Source organism: Pseudorca crassidens, chromosome 20 (genome assembly GCF_039906515.1).
Source record: "Pseudorca crassidens isolate mPseCra1 chromosome 20, mPseCra1.hap1, whole genome shotgun sequence".
Lineage (NCBI taxonomy): Eukaryota > Metazoa > Chordata > Mammalia > Artiodactyla > Delphinidae > Pseudorca > Pseudorca crassidens.
In genome coordinates, this window is record NC_090315.1 from 5483508 (window position 1) to 5504561 (window position 21054).

Consider the following 21054-nt stretch of genomic DNA (forward strand, 5'->3'; position numbering starts at 1 on the left):
GCTCTTACATCACACTTGCATCACACCCACAAACCCCCCCAGACCGGGCCTAGTGTGCCCTGTGGCTGCAGCTGCTCAATGCCAAGTGTTCCTCATTTCCTGAGACCAAGCCCCTTCCTTCCCTGCCTGAGGTAGCTTCTCAAACAGAGAAAAGGGGAGCCCGCCTCCCTTGGGACCAAGAATATCATCAGAAACTCCAAATGCAGGGGGAGGGGCAGGGTTCCCCTAAATCCTCTGCCTGGAAATGACTCCTCGCCCCACATGCAAATGGGTGGCTGAGAATTTCCTTCTGGTTTTGCCTCAAAGAACCTTCCTCACACTACTACTGGTCTCCCTGCTGTGGTAAGTGTAGAGATGTTTGTTAGGACACCGTAGCCCAGCCCTAAGAGGAAAAGGACCACCATCTCGCAGGTGGTCTCAAGCACCTGAACAAAGCCGACCCGGCCCCTCTGTGCACGTGTGGAAACCCGCTGAAGGACGCAGCCTGCACTTCCCACCACAGAAGGCTTGTGTTCAGAGCACGGAGGAAAAGAGGCACACCAATGAACACCAGTTCTGAAGTGTGGATGTCGTTTTATTATCTGACTGGAAAACTAGACTCCATCAGCCCTGGCGGGCCTGGGTGGGCTCGGGTGGGCTCAATCCTCCTCCTCGTCATCGCCAGCTCCAGCCCCGCCCTGGCCCTTCTTGGCGTTCTTCCTCTTCACGCGGCCTGGGCGGCCGCCCCCGTACGGAGAACGGAGGGAGAAGTCGATGTGCTTCTGGGAGTCCAGGCGGACAATGAAGGACGGGATGTTCACCACCTGCTTGCGGACCCTGGAGGGGGACGGCAGGTGAGCAGGACAGGGAAGCAGGACGCTGCCCTCCTCTGCCTGTGCTTTGCAGCTGACAGGGCTGGTGCTATAGAGCTGCACTGACTCTGAAGCAATAAACGGGAAGGGCTCCTGATCCTAAAGAACTGCTGTGTGTTCCGGAGAGCTTTCAGGCATCACCCAATTCACACAAATGCATCCACCTTTACATTCACACCTCACAGAAGGGAGAGAGCAATTCAGCAGTAACCCACGAGACCAGAGCGAATGAGGTGAGGTGGCAGCATATAAACCCAAGACCTGCTTTTCAAATACACAGCTGTGCCAGACACTTCAAATATTCTCAACTGTGTGTGTCACACACTGAGCTCTATTAGCAGGTGCAGTTTCACTGTCTTCGAAGCAGCAACCCGAAAGGACTGGGGTTGTTTCATTTCAGACAAGCAACGTTGAGAGGCTCCTGCACATGGGTCACACGGCTAACGAAAGGCTGCGGCAGAAATTCAGTATGCATGTATCCCACCCACTTACTACACAGCTCAACTGGGCCTCATGAACAGGGCCCAATTTACAAAGGGTAAACTGAGTACTCAGATAAAGACCCATCTGGCCTCTGGTCTTCACTGTGGCAGACCTTGGCCTGTGGTGAACTCACCAAATTAAGGCCGACAGGAGAGTGCACTGTGGTGATCAGGGCCTGGAGTGGCTCCACAAGGGCCCACTACACAGCCGAACCCACACAAGTCAGTTAGCCCCAATGACTCCTCGCAACTGGACACCAAGGGCTGTTACCTGTCCAGCTACCTGCACGCCTCGTAGAAGCCTTCGCAAGGTGTACGGCTCCGGCCGCAGTGACCCTTGCGCTGGGCTACGGGGGGGATGAGGCTGCCCCCAGCTCCCCCGTGAGCTGTTTGTAGGGGGTCAATCTGCACCCTCAAGGGGAGCTTCACCACCTCCAAGGGCTGCACAGGAGATAGGGACAGCGGCTTAGTGAGGGCAACCATCAGAGGGGATGGGGTGGGGAAGGCTCAGGGAGCCCAGAGGTGGTACCTGATATGGCGCTGGCGGATCAGCACACGGGCGTGGTGGATGGACTTGGCCAGGCCCAGCTTGAAGACCTGGGTCTGCAGGCGTCTCTCCAAGAAATCCTCAATCTTCAGGCCCAAGATGTAATCCAGCTTCATCTTGCCCTCATCCAGCACCCCGATACGGACGAGTCGCCGCAGCAGGGCATTGCCTGGTAAGAGGGGAAAGGCGGCCTGCCTCAGCATTCTGGCCAACCTCAGACTTGTGGGTTCAAATCCTCCACCTCCAAATCATGGTGGTGGGACAAAGTAGGAAGTAAGAGCTAATTCTGATACAGGACTCAACATGCTATTACATGACTAACGGAATCCTCACACTACCCTAAGGCAGGTGGCTACACACAACTCTGCTCACCTGGAAAAGGAAGAACCTTCCAGAGTTGTTGGGAAGAGGAAACGAGACAACCCCCTTGAAAGGTTTAGCATTCATCTGCAAAAGTCTAAGTGCTGCTGTTCCTAAACTATTCCTCCCATAACACAGCAGGGCGGCTAAGAGCTAATATTCTAGAGTCAAGAAAGCCCTACTAAGCAAATGAGGTTAAACCACCTTCCGTATCTATAATATTGGAACAGTATCAGAACCAATCTTATAGGCCTGAAAAAGACTGGGCGTACATTTAAGCTGAGTACATGTCATCCATTTTATCATTCTGAGATTTTCTACTAAAAAGATGGTGTGGACCTAACCATGCCTGGCATAAAGTAATCCAGCAGAGGTCAGCTTCTACCTTTTACACAACTCTACTTTCAGGAGGCCTCGCTACTTCCTGTCCATGGGCATCCAAAGCTCCACTCAGGACAGCTCGTGGGATGCTGTGGGCAAACCCCTTCCCCCAGGCTCACACTCACTGAGCTCCTCATCACCACACAGGATTATCACTAACACACTGACACTGGGGGCAAAAGCACCATTACCACCCATCCCCTCCCTTGCCCCCAGGCAAAGCTTGAAGGAAAGATGGCTCACTGTGATGACAAAAGTCTTCCTAGTAGACCAGGAACCTACCAGACCAGAATCTAAATGCAGAAACATACTATATGTACTATATACCTTTCCCAACACCCCAGGTCATAATATGCACTGAATAAATGCTGAACACAAAACAAGGATATTCTCCCATTTACAACCGCATAAAAGATGAAAAGCCTACACAATGAAAAATATAAGGCACTGATGAAAAATATTTAAGACACAAATAAATGGAAAGATATAGTTAAAATGTCCACACTACCTAAAAGCAATATACAGATTCAATGCAATCCCTATCAAAATTCCAATGCCATTTTTCACAGAAACAGAACAAAGAATCCTAAATTTTTATGGTACCACGAGACCCTGAATAGCTAAAGCCAATCTTAAGAACAAAGCTATATACATTACAAAGCTAGAGTAATCGAAACAGTATGATATTGGCATAAAAAACACATCAAGGGAACAGAATAAAGATCCCAGAAATAAACCCACACAAATTAATGGTCAATTTACAACAAAGGAGCCAGGAATATATAACGGGGAAAGAAAAGTCTCGTCAATAAATGGTGTCGGGAAAACTGGACAGTCACATGCAAGAATGAAACTGGACCCCTACCTTAACCTGTACACAAAAATTAACTCAAAATCGGGAATTCCCAGGCAGTCCAGTGGTTAGGACTGGGTGCTTTCACTGGCGTGGCCCAGGTTCCTCAATCCCTGGTCGGGGAACTAAGGTCCCACAAGCTGTGTGGTGGTGGTGCGGGTGTGTGGGGGGGAGAAACTCAAAATGGATTGAAGACTTGAATGTAAGACCTGAAGCCAGGAAACTCCTAGAAGAAAACATAAGCAGTAAGGTCCTTGACATATCTTGGAGATGATATTTTTGGATTTGACCCTAAAGCAAAGGCTACAAAAGCAAAAATCAGGGCTTCCCTGGTGGCGCAGTGGTTGAGAGTCCGCCTGCCGATGCAGGGGACGCGGGTTCGTGCCCCGGTCCGGGAGGATCCCACATGCCGCGGAGCGGCTGGGCCCGTGAGCCATGGCCGCTGAGCCTATGAGCCTACGCGTCCGGAGCACAGGCTCCGCAACGGGAGAGACCACAGCAGTGGGAGGCCCGCGTACCAAAAACAAACAAACAAACAAAAAAAAATCAACAAGTGGGACCACACCAAAAAAGCTTCTGCACAGCAAAAGAAATTAACGAAATGAAAAGGCAACATACAGAATGGGAGAAAATATTTGCAAATCATGTATCTAATAAGGGGTTAATACCCAAAATATGTAATGAACTCATACAACTTAAGAGCAGAAATGATGGACTTCCCTGGTGGCGCAGTGGTTAAGAATCCGCCTGCCAATGCAGGGGACACAGGTTCGAGCCCTGGTCCAGGAAGATCCCACACGCCACAACTAATCTGAGCAACTAAGCCCGTGCGCCACAACTACTGAGCCTGCACTCTAGAGCCAGCGAGCCACAACTACTGAAGCCCAAGTGTCTAAAGCCCACGCTCCGCAACGAGAGGCCACCGCGATGAGAAGTTTGCGCCCCGCAATGAAGAGTAGCCTCTGCTCCCTGCAACTAGAGAAAGCCCACGAGCAGCAATGAAGACCCAACGCAGCCAAAACTAAATAAATCTATAAAAAATTATTTTAAAAACCCAAAAAAACAAACACCTCAATTAAAAATGGGAAGATGATCTGAATAGACGTTTTCCCAAAGACATACAGGTGGCCAAAAAGCACAAGAAAAGGTGCTCAACATCATTAATCATCAGGAAAATGCAACTCAAAAACACAATGAGACCTTAAAACTTCTCATCACAAGAAAAAGTTTTATAACTATAAAACTAAGTGTACCTGAAACTAATATAATAATGAATTATAAATTATACCTCAATTTAAAACAGACATGACATTCAAATAGTAATATAAAAACTTACTCAAAGGTAAACAAAAGTGAGTTTGGGATTATCTACCAGTTTGGACACTTCATGCCTTTTTGTCCTTACATTAGAAAATAGAAACGTGACAATAATTCAACCTGTATTACTTCAAAAGTATATTTCATATTTACTATTAAAACACCTACATCCTTAAACAATGGGGAGGGTCATCAATACAGGAAAAACCTTATGTGGTATGAAGACAAAAATAACACCCATAAACTGCATCTTCAACAGGATCATGTCCAACTACTAAAAATTGTTACATGGGCTCCATCTGGCCAAAGCATTAACAATCAATCAGTTTTCCTTTTTTTTAGACTAATTTTATCTATCTGTTTATCTATCCATCTATTTACTTTTATTTGGTTGTGCCAGGTCTTAGTTGAGGCAGGCCGGCTCCTTAGCTGCAGCTCGAGGGCTCCTTAGTTGTGGCATGCAAACTCAGTCGCGGCATGCATGTGGGATCTAGTTCCCTGACCAGGGATCGAACCCAGGGCCCTGCATTGGGAGCGTGGAGTCTTAACCACTGGAAGCCCCCCACAATCAGTTTTTTAAATGTAAAATCCAAACCAATAAATTTTTTAAAAATGTAAGCCAGTGGGCACCTCAGTGGCAAAGGGGCCCTTGTCACTATGGCATGCGGCAAGCCTGTAAGTGCCTTAGTTTCTAATGTGAAAAATGGATGTAATACCTGTCCTCCTTAAGCTGGTGTAAGGAAGGAGTTCACACCTGTAAGGGACTGAATGAACCAGTAAGTCTTTTTATCAGATGAGACTCTCACACCTTAGTGGGAAAGGCTGCAGAACGCCTGAGAGCTTGCAGGCTCCTCCTCCCCACCCCAGGAATCTAAAGAGCTTCATTCACTAGGAAGTGTGCTACCTGATGCTTCCCTCCTGCAACTTCCACCCTGGAAAACCAAATAATCCCCGGACACTGGCCTCTCACATTGCCCTATGCCATCTCTTGGTCACATGACTGCTTATCACCTAAGTTTCTCTGTGATTATCTCTATCTTCAGCAAGCTCCCCCTGAGACCAGAACCAGCTTCGGTCTGTCCCCCAGACTCGGGGATAAAGTCCCACCCAATACCAGTGTCCATGGGGGAGATTCCTCAATTATCATGAGGCTGTCAAAGCAGTTTATGGGTCTAGGACAGATAAAAGTGATAAATGTGTGGTAGTTAGTTACACGCGCTCCAAGCCTTTCTCAGCCTCTAATATGGATGACCACTCATGCTTAACAGCGAGGAGTGTAACAGCACTTCCTTAGCCACAGTTTGGGAGAAAAATCAGACTAGCAACCCTGATTGAGAATAAAAAGTGAGGTGCCCAAGGAAGCCTGGCGGGTTTCCCAGTCCCTCCTGCTTTTCACCAGAAATCAAGATTTCCCAGGGACAGGCCAAATGCAAGTTATCAAGATGACACCTAGGCTGTGGCCAGTTTTAGAGGCAACTAACTGAAAACAAGCTGTAGACACTCTGAGTAAACTTCATGTTGTGTAAGTTTTATCCCAATAAAAACTGTTACAAAAAAAAAACAAGAAAAAACAAGATACAGAACCACCTACAGCCAAATTCACATCTGTCAGAATCACAAACTGTATGTATGTATGTGTGTGTGTGTGTGTACATATGTATCTTCCACACCAGGATACAATGTAGAACACACTAACCAAGTCTACTGATTACATCTTACACTTAGACACTGTTTCAACTTTTGGTGATGTTCTCTAAGCTTCCCCTGGAATCCTCATTCCATCCCCATCGCTGAACTCACCTGAACTCTGGAGCCTGCCCTCCAGTCCCACCTATGGTGGGAGGCCTCTGACCATTTGCTCATTTGAAGAAGTATTATCAGTACCTGCTATGAGGCTGCTTGTGCAGATTAAATAATGTACACCAAGAGCTTAGAAAAAGGCGTTCAGTGAGCTTTATATAATACCAGCTATCTTAATATTTTTGCCACTTGACAATCTAAGAGGTCCTACTAAAATTTGATCTTGTCAATCATTCCTTCCGAAAGCCCTCCATTAACTCTCCATCTCAAAGTAGAAATTTAGAACTTTAAGAGTCTAAAAGATGATAAATTCTGTCACGTGTACCTTACCACAATTTTTTTAGTCACTGTAATTACTATACGATCTGTACCCTCTCCAAAATCACCTGGAATGTTCTTCCCTGTGAAATCCACAGGGAAGAAATCCTGTGGATTTCTGAAATCCTGTTCAGACCTTGAGCAAATGTCCTTGACCACCACGTTAAAGCAGGCAAGTGTACGCAGTAAAGCTCGCTCCCTGCTAGAACCATCCGACATTTCAGAAATTTCAGTCTACTCCCACCCCCAGTAAACAAGACACATAAGCAGTACTGTTTTGCTACACTGTGTACAGCTAGAGCCAGGTGGCCAAGCTTGCTGAGCACTGTTAGTTCTAATCAAGAGGAAACTGAAGCCCAACGTTTCCCATACACACCTTCAAACAGACGCCGCGGGTCTTTCTCATCCAGCGTCAGCAGCTCCCGGGCAGCCTTGCGGATCTTGGCCAGGGTAAATTTGACCCTCCAGACCTCACGTTTGTTCCGGAGCCCATACTCGCCTGCAAAGAATGGGCGAACAAGTTCAGTCCCACGGACTAGTGAAAAGGATTGGTAGTTTCGGGGTACAGAAAATCTAAACAACGAACGATCCCGAATTTGGCGAAGAGGGAGGGGAACACACCGAAGGGATTCCAGTAGAATGAGCACGTGGGCAGCCTCACCCACGTGTTAGCTTCCCCGGCCCGGGAAGCAGAAACTCTGCATTAGTCACTCACCGATCAGCTTCAGCTCTTGGTCGAGGCGGGACTTCTCGAAGGGTCTCCGCGGGGTCACATAGGTTTTGCGACAAACCCAGCTCCGGGCCACCGGCATGCTGGCTCTACTTGCCCGTCTGTGCGGAATGGAGAGTGGACAGTGAGGACTCGGAACAGCGCCTGCGCAGTCTCACAACTCAGCTAGAACCTCGCGGCGCCCAGGAAAATATCGCGAGAACCCTCCCTCAAGCTTTTATAACCGATACCATTCCTACTACTCTACAACCACCTTCATCTCACCTGCATCTTCTTTAGCGAACTCATTAAAGCTCGGATGGTCCGCAAGACCCTACAACCCACACCCGGAATAAAGAACACAGCGCTCCACCTCACCTTCCCGCCCGCTTCGGCAACCGAGAAAGAGGCGCACGCGTCCCCCGGTCGCGCTCTTATAGCAGCGCCGCCGTCTTGTGACGCCAGCACGCGCAGCGCCCGCCTGCACCAATCAGAAAAGACGTTGGCGGGCGGAAAAAGCAATAGAGACGAGAGGTTGGGCCAGAGCGGCGTGCTAAGTTGGGAGGACCCCGTCTCTAGCTGACAAGGTGTCGGAGCATCGTCAGGTGAGAAGTGAGGACTCCTCTCCGCCCTCGGGTGGTTACTTAAGTGCCGTCAGCTAGCCTCTGAGTCGCGGTATAAAGTTGGAGTATTCACCGCTACCGCCACTAGACTTCAGCCGGCTCCGTCTCTGTGAAAAGATCCCCAGACGGTTGGAGCTGTGCGAAATCAAAGCTCCTTCCAGAAGATAATGTTATATCCATGAATAATGAAAAAAATCATTTTTCATATCAGAATGTCAACCCGAAGCACAGCCAGAAGCCAGTCTGCCCTTTTGAACCCTAAAACAAATCCTCTACTCGTGAAGCTTTGAGCCTTAGGGGAACAGGGAAAAAATAATAATAAAGTAGATCATTTCAGAGTGGTGCTCTGAAGAAAATAAATTACTGATAATGACTGAGGGAAAATGGTACTCCAGATAGGATGGTCAGGGAAGCCTCTTTAAGAAGGTGACTGACTTTTTTTTAACTTAAGACCCAATGATTAAAAGGCTTTGTGCCTCTTTATCAAAGACAGCAGTTTACATCCTGAGGTTTCCTTTGGGTTTCCAGAACAGGGAAAATGTTCTGACACCTCTTGTTATAAACCTGGAGCAAGTTATACATTGTTTTTTGATCTCCTCAGCCAACATCTTCCTCTCAGGATTATTTCCTCTAGTCCTTTCCTCTCTGGGATAATCCCATTCACACCAATGACTTTCTTTATCGCTGTTAGATAATATTTAATGAACACTCTAAATGTGCTAGGCTTTGGGCTAAACACCTTATGGGTTTTTTGTTTGTTTGTTTTTGTTTTGTTTTGTTTTTAATTCGTGTGACCCATGATTTCCATTACTAAAAATAGTAACAGGTAACATTCTGGAATATTTACTATGTATCAGGCCCTGTTCTCAGAACTTTACATATGTTAACTTACTTAATACATATTTAAGGAGGACTCTCAGAGAAGTTGCCCTCCCTGATAGTAATACTTTTATAGATGCTTGCTTAAGGAGCACTAATACTATTATCCTATTTTATAGAGGCAGATACTGAGGCACCAAAAAGTGGTTACAGAACTTGCCCAAGACTGCACAAAGTGGAAATAAATTAAGACTGACCGGATGAGAACAAGCAAAGGCTATCTATTCAGCATAAGGGAGTCAGTCACCATCACTCATGTTTTGGCAGAGACTCAAAGGCAGGCAGAGGTGTGGGAAAGCTATATAGCAGAAAAAAAGGAAAGGCTTCAGGTGTCCCAGATTGGAGGCTGTCGTCATGGAGAAGCTAGACATGGGCAGACTAGAAGTTAGGTACCCTATGCGATTGGTTGGGGTACATATTTGGCTTTCTTTTCTTGGTCCTAAATTGGAAGTGGGGCCAAAATTAGTAGAGTTGTGAATTACTAATCAAGTCCTGGCCCTTTTGGACCTATTGTTGTAGGGGTTATTATTTGGCCCCTTGGATTGTTACTTCCTACAAGCCTGCCTTATAGCAGCCTGGCTTCCTGAGCTGTTTTTGTTTATTGAAGTATAGTTGATTTACAATATTGTGTTAGTTTCACTTGTACAGCAAAGTGATTGAGCTATAAATATATATTTTTTTCAGATTCTTTTCCATTATAGGTTATTACAAGATATTGAATATATTTCCCTGTGCTATACAGCAAATCCTTATTTTTTAATCCATTTTACGTATAGTAGTGTGTATATGTTAATCCCAAACTCCTAATTTATCATTCCTCCCCCACATTGTCCCCTTTGGTGACCATAAGTTTGTCTTCTATGTCTGTGAATCTGTTTCTGTTTTGCAAATAAGTTCATTTCGTATCATTTTTTTAGATTCCACATATAAGTGATATCATAGAATACTTGTCTTTCTCTGTCTGACTTACTTCACTTAGTATGAAAATCTCTATGTCTATGTTGCTGTAAATGGCAATATTTCATTCTTTTTTATGGCTGAGTAACATTCCATTGTATATATACACCACATCTTCTTTATCCATTCATCTGTTGATGGACATTTAGGTTGCTTCCATGTCCTGGCTATTGTAAATAGTGCTGCAATGGACATTGGGGTGCGTGTATCTTTTCGAAGTATGGTTTTCCCTGGATATGTGCCCAGGAGTGGGATTGCTGGATCATATGATAATTCTATTTTTAGTTTTTGAAGGAACCTCCATACTGTTCTCCATAGTGGCTGCACCAATTTACATTCCCACCAAGAGTGTAGGAGGGTTCCCTTTTCTTCACACCCTCTCCAGCATGTATTATTTGTAGACTTTTTGATGATGGCCATTCTGACCAGTGCTGAGCTGTTTATTACAGATAAGGGGTCTGGTTTTCTGGGCAGGCTGCTGCAGGCTGTGGATCAGAGTTCTGTTTTCATATATGATCTGGCCATTGTCTATTTGTATATTCAGTCTCTCAGCAACTAGAAGTCAGGCCAGCATTGCAGCTGGGACAGTCTGGCTCCATAGCCCATGCTCTTCACCGCTGTTTTATGCAGCTGCTGTCCAGCAGACTCAGCAGTCAGTATTCCCTCCTCAGAGCAACAGTCCCACTCAATCCTTTCCTTTATGACATCACCCTGCTCTATCCAGATGCTTAGGTTCAAATTCAGCAATCCTCAATTACTAGCTCTAATACCTCAGACAAGTTTCTCAGTCATGCTGTGCCTCAGCTTCCCCATCTATAAAATGGGGGTGGCGACCGCACCCACCTCGTAGGGTTATCATAAGGATGAAATGATGCAATCTATGCAAATTGCTTAGGATAGTGCTTGGCACCAAGAAAGCACTCAGCGTTAGCTACCGTTATCATTATTATTCTCTCATTGTATTTCTGTATCTGTCAAACTACCTTGCTCTTTTTTGTTTTCTTGTTTACAAGTTAGCTCCCAGACAAAAAAGTTATAGGAGGGCAGGGACTTCCCTGGTGGTGCAGTGGTTAAGACTCCACACTTCCAATTCAGGGGGCCTGGGTTCGATCCCTGGTCAGGGAACTAGATCCCACGTGCACGACGCAACTAAGAGTTCGCATGCCACAACTAAGGAGCCAGCAAGCTGCAACTAAGGAGCCCGCCCAACGCAACCAAATAAATATTTTTAAAAATTTTTAAAAATAAATTTTTTTAAAAGTCTATAGGAGGGCAGAGACCTCATCTTTCCTGTTTTTCAGTGTCTTAGCACAGGCTTAACATATAAGCTGACAGTCAAAACATTGTTAAATGTATGAATAACTTAACTATACATGCATCATTGGTGTTTCAGAGTTTCCAGCAACCCCCTCCTCAGGTTCGATTCATTTGCTAGAGCAGCTTACAGAACTGAGAAACACCTTACTTACTAAAATTAGAGGTTTATTATAAAAGGATATAACCCATGAACATCCAGATGGAAGAGATGCACAGGGCAATGTATAGGGAAAGGGTGATGACCTTCCCCACTCATCATTGCTTTAATTTGCATTCCTTGATGACAGATGATGTGGAACATCTTTTCACGTGCGTATTGACGTCTTTTTATATTCTTTGGTGAGGTATCTGTTAAGGTCTCTGGTCCATTTTTTTAATCAGGTTGTTTTCTTATTGTTGGCTTTGAAGAGTTCTTTGTATATTTTGGATAACAATCCTGTATCAGATGTGTCTTTTGCAATATTTTCTCACAGAATTTTTTTAATTTTAACGAAGTCCAGCATATCTATTTTTTCTTTCACAGATCATGCCTTTTAGTGCCATATCTAAAATGTCATTGGTGGTACTTCCCTGGTGGCACAGTGGTAAAGAATCTGCCTGCCAATGCAGGGGACACCGGTTCCAGCCCTAGTCTGGGAAGATCCCACATGCTGAGGAACAACTAAGCCCTTGTGCCACAACTACCGAGACTGTGCTCTAGAGCCTGTAAGCCACAACTACTGAGCCTGCGTGCCACAACTACTGAAGCCCCCCCCCCAGCCTAGAGCCCGTGCTCTGCAACGAGAAGCCACTGCAATGAGAAGCCCACTCGCCGCAACTAGAGAAAGCCCACACACAGCAACGAAGACCCAACGCAACCAAAAATAAAAATAAATAAATGTATTAAAAAAGTAATAAATAAATAAAGTAAAATGTCATCGCCATACCCAAGGTCATCTAGGTTTTCTCCTATGTTATCTACCTGGAGTTCTATAGTTTTGCATTTTTACATTTAGGTCGATGATCCATTTTGAGTTAATTTTTGTAAAGGGTGTAAAGTCTGTATCTGGATTTTTTCTTTTTTGCATGTGGAGGCCCTCAGAATAGTTTTTTTTTTTTTTTTTTTTTTTTTTTGCGGTACGCGGGCCTCTCACTGTTGTGGCCTCTCCCGTTGCGGAGCACAGGCTCCGGACACACAGGCTCAGCGGCCATGGCTCACGGGCCCAGCCGCTCCATGGCATGTGGGATCTTCCCGGACCGGGGCACAGACCCGTGTCCCCTGCATCGGCAGGCGGACTCTCAACCACTGCACCACCAGGGGAGCCCAGAATTGTTTTTAATGAGGAACTTTTGAGAGGGAAGACTCAGGACGTAGGTACTGAGTCATCAAAGTACCTTGTTGTAGAGAGAAGAGAGGTATTGGAGAAATTACAAAACAAGCAAAAGTATAGAGTGTTAGCCAGGCAGGAGTTAGTATCCTAGTTTAAATTAAAATCTAAGCTTAGGGAATTCCCTGGAGGTCCAGTGGTTAAGACTCCGTGCTTCCACTGCAGGGAGTGCGGGTTCTATCCCTGTTTGGGGAACTAGGATCCCACATGCCACACGGTGCGGCCAAAAATAAATAAATAAATAATCTAAGCTTGCAGGACATCAAGAGTCTATCAAGTTTATTCACCAAATAGGGCAAGAAAGAAAGAAGAAATTGGGGGAGGGGTAGAAATTGAGAACCAGAGGTGGAGACTTTCAGCCCCAGAATTTTCACCATGTGACTGTATTACAGTAACGAAATCTATGTGACCAAACAAAGCTACACATTTAAAAAATCAAGATATAGGAGCTTCCCTGGTGGCGCAGTGGTTAAGAATCTGCCTGCCAATGCAGGGGACATGGGTTCGGGCCCTGGGCCGGGAAGATCCCACATGCCGCGGAGCAACTAAACCCGTGCGTCACAACTACTGAAGCCCACGCTCCTAGAGCCCATGCTCCACAACAAGAGAAGTCACCCCAATGAGAAGCCCGCGCACCGCAACGAAGAGTAGCCCCCGCTCGCCGCAACTAGAGAAAGCCCACACACAGCAACAAAGACCCAATGCAGCCAAAAATAAATAAATTTATTTAAAAAAAAAAAAGACTTGCCTTCTAATGCAGGGGGCACGGGTTTGATCCCCAGTTGGGAAGCTAAGATGCCACATGACTCACGGCCAAAAAACCAACACATAAAACAGAAGCAGTATTATAGCAAATTTAATAAAGACTTTAAAAATGGCTCCCCTGGTCCAGGAACTAAGATCCCACATGCTGTGGGGCTAACCAAACCCGCGTGCTGCAACTAGTGAGTCCATGGGCCACCACTAGAGGGCCAGAGCGCCGCAACTACAGAGCCCCTGCGCTCTGGAGCCCACATGCCACAACGAAAGGATCCCGCATGCCGCAACTAAGACCCAACGCAACCAAAAATAAATAAATATTAAAGATAATAATAATGTTTAAAAAACTGTTTTAAATAAATAAAAATGGTCCACGTCTAGAAAGTCTAAAAAAAAATCAATGTATAAATATTGGAAGCTGGTACTGGTAACGTTCTAGTGATTTCTTAAGCAGAAAGGTGCTATATAGATCGTTTTACAAATGCATATTTCATACGTATGTGTTTTAGCTTTTGTAAAAAATTGTGGAATAGAACATACACTTAAAGGAGGATCTAGAATACAAATGTATGGTATAAAAAGTAATTCTCAGGGCTTCCCTGGTGGCGCAGTGGTTGAGAGTCTGCCTGCCGATGCAGGGGACGCGGGTTCGTGCCCCGGTCCGGGAAGATCCCACATGCCGCGGAGCGGCTGGGCCCGTGAGCTATGGCCGCTGAGCCTACACGTCCGGAGCCTGTGCTCTGCAACGGGAGAGGCCACAACAGAGAGAGGCCCACGTACCGCAAAAAAAAAAGTAATTCTCCAAACACCTGAATAACACCACCCAAGGCAAGAAAAAGACCACCCCTGACATTCCCCTCCCTACTCCAAATGGCTATCCTAAAACTGCAACACTCGCTTCCTTCTTTTCTTCATGTGTTATTTTTATTTATGCCTTTGCATGCATCTGAAATGTCTTGTAAAAATGTTTTCAAAAGGAAGTTTAGTGCAGTGGAAGAGCTCAAAATTCGGTGTCAGAAAGACCAAGTTTGGGAATCCCCCGGCAGTCCAGTAGTTAGGACTCCACGCTTTCACTGCTGAGGGCCCAGGGTTCAATCCCTGGTCGGGGAACTAGGATCCCACAAGACGCGCAGTGCAGCCAAATAAATAAATTAATCAATCAATTAAAAAACAAAAAAGAAAGACCAGGTTTTAAATCCCAGCCCTGCTCCCTACTAGATGTGTGACCTCAGACAAGTCATTTCCCCACCTCCAGGCCTTTTCCTCATCTGTACAAGCAGACACAAATGGCCACATTTCCCAGGACTGTCATAAGGATTCAAATCACAAACTCCACATTTATTCAACAAGTTTATTGAGACCTTTTGGGACCTAAGCCCTGTAGGAAACAGAGATGAATCAGCTTTCACACTCAAGAAACTCACAGTTGGAAATAGGTAACTATAAAAACAACACAGCCACTAAGTGCTTTGAATCAGGGAGGGACATGAGAAGGATGTAGTGTTTATAAATCTGGAATCAAAAACTAACTGCCGAGAGAGGCAGGAGGGCGGTCGAGCCTCCCACTCGGAGATGAGCTTGGGACCATCTAGAAAGGCTCTTGCCAAGGACACAGGCACGTGCCCACAGGTCTCTGGAGTTCACTGCAGGCTGGCCCACTGCAGGGATGTGTAGACCACCTTACCATCAGGCTGCGGAGAGCAAAGCAGCAGTGTCTTTCTGACACTGGTGCCGAGGCGGCCAGCAGAAACCAGGTCCTGGAGTGGGATGGGGTCCCCGGGAGCCCAGCACTGAGCGATGTAGTGAGCATGGAAACGGAGCGGGTCGCCTGGGTGAAGGAGAGAGGCAGGTAGCACTTTCCAGTGGCAGGGAGCTGGAAGACACTGGGACGTCCACACAGAGGACATGGGGATGGTTCCAGCTATCACTACCAGTATTTTAAAAGACACCCCTGGACCTTGGAGGTGGGGCAAGTTGACACACATGTATAGCATAAGCTTATTTAAAAAAACAAAAATGAAAACAAATAATTGAATAAATCGTTGTCAGTCAAAGCCATGAAGAACTCAAAAGGGTATCATGTAAATATCCAATGAGAAGTGACTCTAACAGACTAAAAGAAGTAAGAAAACAATTTACAATAGGATGGCGTAATAAAATAGATAGAAGAAAGGAGTCAACAAAATTCTTTTGAAAAGGGCCAGAGAGTAAATATTTTCAGTTTCTGTGGGCCATGCTGCCAACATTCAAATCTGCCACTCTAGCACCATAGCAGCCACAGAGCATATGTAAACAAATGGACAAGGCTGTGTTCCAATAAAACTTTGTTTAAAAAAAACCAGTCAGTGGGCCGGATTTGACCTGGGGCTATAGTTTGCCCCCAGATTAGATGAATGCTTTCAAGTAAAGTAGGACCCTGAGTAGGGCACTTTCCAGAAAACTAAGTAACAGGTAACGTAAATCTAAAAGAGCAAAGCTTCCAGCAATTCTACTCCTGGGTATTTATCTGAAAAAAATGAAAACACTAATTTGAAAAGATACACACACCTCTATGTTTACTGCAGCATTATTTACAATAGCCAAGATATGGAAGCAACCTAAATGCCCATCAATAGATGAATGAATAAAGAAGATGTGGTATTTATACACACACACACACACACACACACACACACACACACACGCACACATATACACATACAACGGAATACTACTCAGCCATAAAAAAGAATGAAATCTTGGGATTTTTGACAACTTGGATGGACCTTTACCAGCATAATAGAGGGTATTATGCTAACTGAAATAAACTAGAAAAAGACAAATACTGTATGATTTTATTTATATGTGGAATCTAAAAAACAAAACAAATGAATAGACATAACTAAACAAAAACAGAGTCATAGATACAGAGAAGAAACAGGTGGTTGTCAGAGAGGAGGAGGGCTGGGGGAGGAAATAGGAAGATTAAGGAGTTCAAACTTTCAGTTACAGAATAAATGACTCACAGGTAAGAAATGTACAGTGTGGGACATATAGTTAATAATTATGTAATGTCTTTGTATGGTGACAAATGGTAACTAGGCTTATGGTGCTCGTTTTGAAATGTATAGAAATATAAAATCACTATATTGCATACCAGGAACTTACACAGTACCATAGGTCAATTATACTTCAAAAATAAACAAAGACATAGAAAAAGAGATCAGATTTGTGGTTACCAGCAGCAGAGGATGGAGGGAGGGGGAATTGGATGAAGGTAGTCAAAAGGTACAAACGTGCAGTTATAAGATAAATAAGTACTAGGGACGTAATGTACAACAGGATAAATATAATTAACACTGCTGTTCATTATATATAAACATTGTTAAGAGAGCAAATAAATCCTAAGGCTTCTCATCAGAAGGAAAAACTTTTTTTTTCTATTTCTTTAATTTTGTGTCTGTATGAAATGATGGATGTTCACTAAACTTACTGTAGTCAACATTTCATGATGTGTATAAGTCAAATTATTATGCTGTACCCCTTAAACTTATAGAGTGCTGTATGTCAATTATGTCTCAATAAAACGGAGGGAAAAAATAAATAAATAAAAGAGCAAGGCTATAAGACCTTCCATCTGAGGGGATGTCATAGTAACTATAAATCAAGGCCCTCCCTGGCAGCTGGGTTTCCAGCAAGAACCTCTCCAGGAGCCAGGCACCTCTCTGGTTGTTATGACACCTCAGTCAACTGAGAAAGGAGCATCAAAATGCTTGAGAAGTTACCCCAAAATTGTTTTCCAAGAAACTTAGCATCTTTTAACCTCCGGAAGATTTAGAGCTAGACGTAGAAATATGTATTTAAGAGATTCAGACCTTGAATACTAATCTTCAGGAGACAAAGATTTTATGTATATTTGATACATTGAGTATATATTGTTTTAGAAATATTGACCTATTACAAGTAACAGGTCAGCCTTGTGGTTTAGTTTCAAATGTGTGATTGAGTGATTGATTTAAACTTATTTTAATCTGAAGTTTTAGTAAGTCTATTAACAGTGTAAGAATATAAACTTAAAAATCACCCCAGTTATAACTTATTAGACTTAAGTTATTGGCAAGATTCATAACCAGAAAGCTGCAGAACTTAAAAAATATATATATTAAATTTTAAAATGCAGTTTATAATGTTTGAAACTACTTAATTCCTTTTGTAAATGGGATCAAACATGAATTAATGGTCCCCTTAAAATCTGGTAGATTGAAAAAATTAAGTTTTATAAATTGAACTGAAAGCTTAGAAAAAACCTAGAAATTAGCATTTGTGTGTTTAGTCAGTTGAATATTCATTTGCAAAACCAAAATAATCTTTTTTTTTTTTTTAGCATACAAAAATCATCCCCAAAAAACAGTAGCAAAGTAATTAAACCATGGTTACTTATAGAGAATGGGGCAGGGAAACTGTTCTCAGCTCCTAAATCAGTCAGTTAAATTTTAGTCTGAGAAGAGAATAAGCCTGTCAACTCATCTGCAGGGAACTTAGCGGACAGTCTCCAATGAATGGCTAAGATCTGACTACTTATCAGGCAGTTCTATTTGTTCTTAAGGAGAACAAACAGAGTGATTTTCTGCACTTTTTTTTTAACCTTTAAGTTACACAATAAATTCAAAAATTAACTGATTCATCAAAAGTCCCCCTTACCTATTCCTGATGCAGATTCCCTCCCAGAACTATTAACTATTTGTCTTTGGGCTGGAGCAAATCCTTTCAAGGTTTTTTCCCACTTGCTTGATAGGATTCTCTGGCTACTTAGTACTCCACTTTAAGTTCTTTTCATATTCTTTCACTAGAGCCACAATTTTTAAGACTACTTAAATAATTTGTCTGTAACTGCATAACAGTATAAAATATGATTTACTTTTTACTATACATGTTTTTTATGAGCTGTTCTTTTTTTTTGCCCCCTTTTTTCATTTACTAAACTGCCCTTCAAATGAGCACGGATTCCCAAGTGTTTCCTGTCCTTCCATGGTTTCAGAGGCTGAGAAAATTAAACCAAAAAAAGAAAAGAAAAATGCAGAATGTAGTGGGATTGTGAAGAAATGAGTGGCAATCAGAGGTCCCAGCACAAACTCACCGGGATAGACCAGGAAGTCGCCCCCGAACTTGCCAGCCGCACTGAGGAAGAAGCCTCGCTCCCACAGGTCTCTGTAGATGCTGTAGCGAAGCTCGTGGGCAGGACGGCCAGCGTGGGGCCAGTCTTTGGACTGGACACGCCAGTCCAGGGGCCTAGCCTTGATGGGCCGAGGCCTAGCAGTGGCCAGCTGGATGAGCAGAGCAGACCTGGGCAAAGGAGCCACCCCATTCGAAGGCCCTGGCTGGGGAGAGGAGGAGCCTGGTGGGGGGGGGGGATCCAAGAGAGTTTGGTGAATCCAAGGGGCAAGGTTTTCCCAGCCCCAGGGAGAACCAGCCCTAGATTCCCTGCCAAAATTCCCAAAGATCTCTTCCCTCCTTCCCCTGGTCCCTGGACTCCAACTCCCACCTTCACCCGCTTCCTCATGCTCTCCAGCAGCCTGGCCAGCACTGGCCTCATTCTCTTCTGCAGCTTGGTTCCCACCGGCCTCCTGGCTCCCGCTGGTCCCTGATTTCTGTTCCAGCTTCTGCTTCTTCGCAGCCTGGCCCTCTGCAATCTTCTCTAGGAGCTCCTGACGACGGGTCTCACGGGCCTCAGCTGCCAGAGCACTTTGCTCCTGGAAGCCCTGTTCTTGCTGGCGCTTGAAGGATGCCAATGCCTGAGAAGTAAACTTAGCTGTAATCTCAGGATTCAGGCATGCCCTGCCTCAGGAATCCTGACTCCCTGGCGCCTCCCAACCTCGGGGCGCGAACCCGGGGATCCCAGTATCCTACTCTCACAGTATTCCAGAATCCAGGACTCCTAGACCCCTCCCACTTCAGGGACCTGTTGTCCCCAGCCTCTTCTCCCGCAGGCGTCCCCAGCTTCTTCTCCCGCAGGCGCCCCCAACCTGCCCCCTTACCAGGCTGTGCTGGCGGGGATCCGGGCGCGGGGCGCTGACTAGGGTCACCGCGCCGATCTCTGCCAGCAGCCGCGCCTCTTCGGGCATCAGCAGCAGCGGGAGGCCCAGGCGCGAGTTCTGGCGGGGTCCGCGGGGCAGGGCGCCGACCGTGCGGCCCCCTACTCCCAGGCGCTCCCGCAGCGCCTGCACCGCCTCGGCCCCCCAAACCAGGGAGCGGCCGTTCGCCACCTCCACCACCAGCATCCTCCTGCGGGAGGCCAGGGGCACAGCAGTCACCCACAGAGCTGCACTTCTCTCGCCGCCCGATTCGCGCCGCGGGGAGGGCTCCCACCGCCTGGCGGGGGAGGGGGGGGGGAACGGTCTCGGCGAAGCCCCGCCCCTGAGTCTCGGGGGTCGGAGCCTCGCTCAGTGCCGCGTTCGCCACCTGCTGAGCGGGAGGGCCAGGCTCCGCCGCCTGGGCGCGGGACTCCGCCCTCGGGCGATCCCGCCAGGCCCCGGGGCTGACAGAGACGAGGCCCCGCCCCGAACCGAGCCGCGGGGCCCCGCTGGGGCGTCTCGGACCCCGCGGTCAACATTCTGGTCTGGGCCAACACTGCCATGCCGGCCCACGAGCCTCGGAGCAAAGCCTGCCCCAGCACGGGCCACGCCCCCTTCGAAAGATCCATTTTGGCGTCGCCCTTCGGGTGTCCCCGTCAGGTGTCGGGACCTCCAGAGGCCAAAGCCCCGCTGAGGCCACGCCCTCTTCGGGTTGCTCGGGACTTGGCTCCCCCCCTTTCCGAACCCCCGGGGTTCGGCCTCAGGTCCCCTTGCTCTGAGTCGGGCTCCTAGAATACGAAGCCCCGCCCCCGCCCGAGCGTGACCGGTCCGTAAGTTCGGGAGTCCTCGGCTCAGCCGAACCGCAGCACCGCCCCCTCCCGAACATAAGGGGTTCAGCGTTCGGGCGTCCTCGGCTCCAGTCAATCACATAGCCTGAGGCCCCGCCCCCTCCGGCCGCCTGAGCTCCCCCAGTTGGAGCTCCTGCCCCACGTTCGAACCCCACAGCCAGAAGCCCGGTCCCCTGAACACCCGCCGTCTGTTCTCCGTTCGGGCGGGCTCACCCCACTCGTGAGCGCTCCCTTCAGAATGTGGCACAGTCCTCTGATAGAACCAGCTAGTCACCTCGTAAACACCAGCTCGCAGTCCCGGCGGAGCCACCCCCTTACGTAGCGCGCCACGCGCTGCTTCCTCCACCCCCCCATGCCTACCCCCTGCGTCGATTTCGTCATGCCGCCACCTCAGCGGAGCGGGAAGTCTGGGACCCGCCCCGCAGGGCCGTATCCCTGCCTTCCCCCTAAAGTGAAACCCCCTTGAGCCCGCCCCTCGAAGCGCACCTCCCTCCTCGGTTCCGGGACTTGGAAATGGGAGGCTCCTTACGCTGGACCCGACCCCTTGGCACCACGGCCCGGGGCCCCGCCCCCTTCAGGCCGGGACGCTGTTTGCCACGCCCCCTTGGAATACTCCTGAGCCCCGCCTCTTTCGTG

At 46.8% G+C, this 21054-nt stretch overlaps 2 protein-coding genes and 1 long non-coding RNA gene across 8 annotated transcripts; 1 reads left to right on the forward strand and 2 right to left on the reverse strand.

Annotated features, from left to right (window-relative positions):
- Nucleotides 1-553: 553 nt before the first annotated feature.
- Nucleotides 554-8041, reverse strand: RPS9 (ribosomal protein S9). 3 transcript variants are annotated; one of them, XM_067719306.1, is made up of 5 exons: nt 7997-8041; nt 7625-7740; nt 7286-7408; nt 1863-2049; nt 554-816 (listed from the first exon to the last, which is right to left on the reverse strand). In XM_067719306.1, the coding sequence occupies exons 2-5, from the start codon at nt 7719-7721 to the stop codon at nt 639-641; spliced, it is 585 nt and encodes a 194-aa protein (XP_067575407.1). In that variant the 5' UTR covers nt 7722-7740; nt 7997-8041; the 3' UTR covers nt 554-638. The 3 variants fall into 3 exon arrangements, with proteins under 3 accessions (XP_067575407.1, XP_067575406.1, XP_067575408.1); XM_067719305.1 differs by having other exon boundaries at nt 7904-8028; XM_067719307.1 differs by lacking the exons at nt 554-816; nt 7997-8041 and adding an exon at nt 1597-1774 and having other exon boundaries at nt 7625-7785.
- An 82-nt stretch (nt 8042-8123) lies between these two features.
- LOC137214924 (uncharacterized) lies at nt 8124-12319 on the forward strand. The gene is made up of 2 exons (XR_010939081.1): nt 8124-8223; nt 11918-12319. It is a non-coding gene; the product is annotated as an uncharacterized lncRNA (long non-coding RNA).
- Nucleotides 12320-14857: 2538 nt separating this feature from the next.
- TSEN34 (tRNA splicing endonuclease subunit 34) lies at nt 14858-21001 on the reverse strand. Of its 4 annotated transcripts, none has more exons than XM_067719176.1 (5): nt 20905-21001; nt 19535-19781; nt 19042-19291; nt 18637-18894; nt 14858-15403 (listed from the first exon to the last, which is right to left on the reverse strand). In XM_067719176.1, exons 2-5 carry the CDS (start codon nt 19775-19777, stop codon nt 15207-15209), a joined length of 948 nt encoding a protein of 315 aa, XP_067575277.1. In that variant the 5' UTR covers nt 19778-19781; nt 20905-21001; the 3' UTR covers nt 14858-15206. The 4 variants fall into 4 exon arrangements, with proteins under 4 accessions (XP_067575277.1, XP_067575276.1, XP_067575274.1 ...); XM_067719175.1 differs by lacking the exon at nt 20905-21001 and adding an exon at nt 20632-20759; XM_067719173.1 differs by lacking the exon at nt 20905-21001 and adding an exon at nt 20693-20749.
- Between the last annotated feature and the right edge of the window lie 53 nt (nt 21002-21054).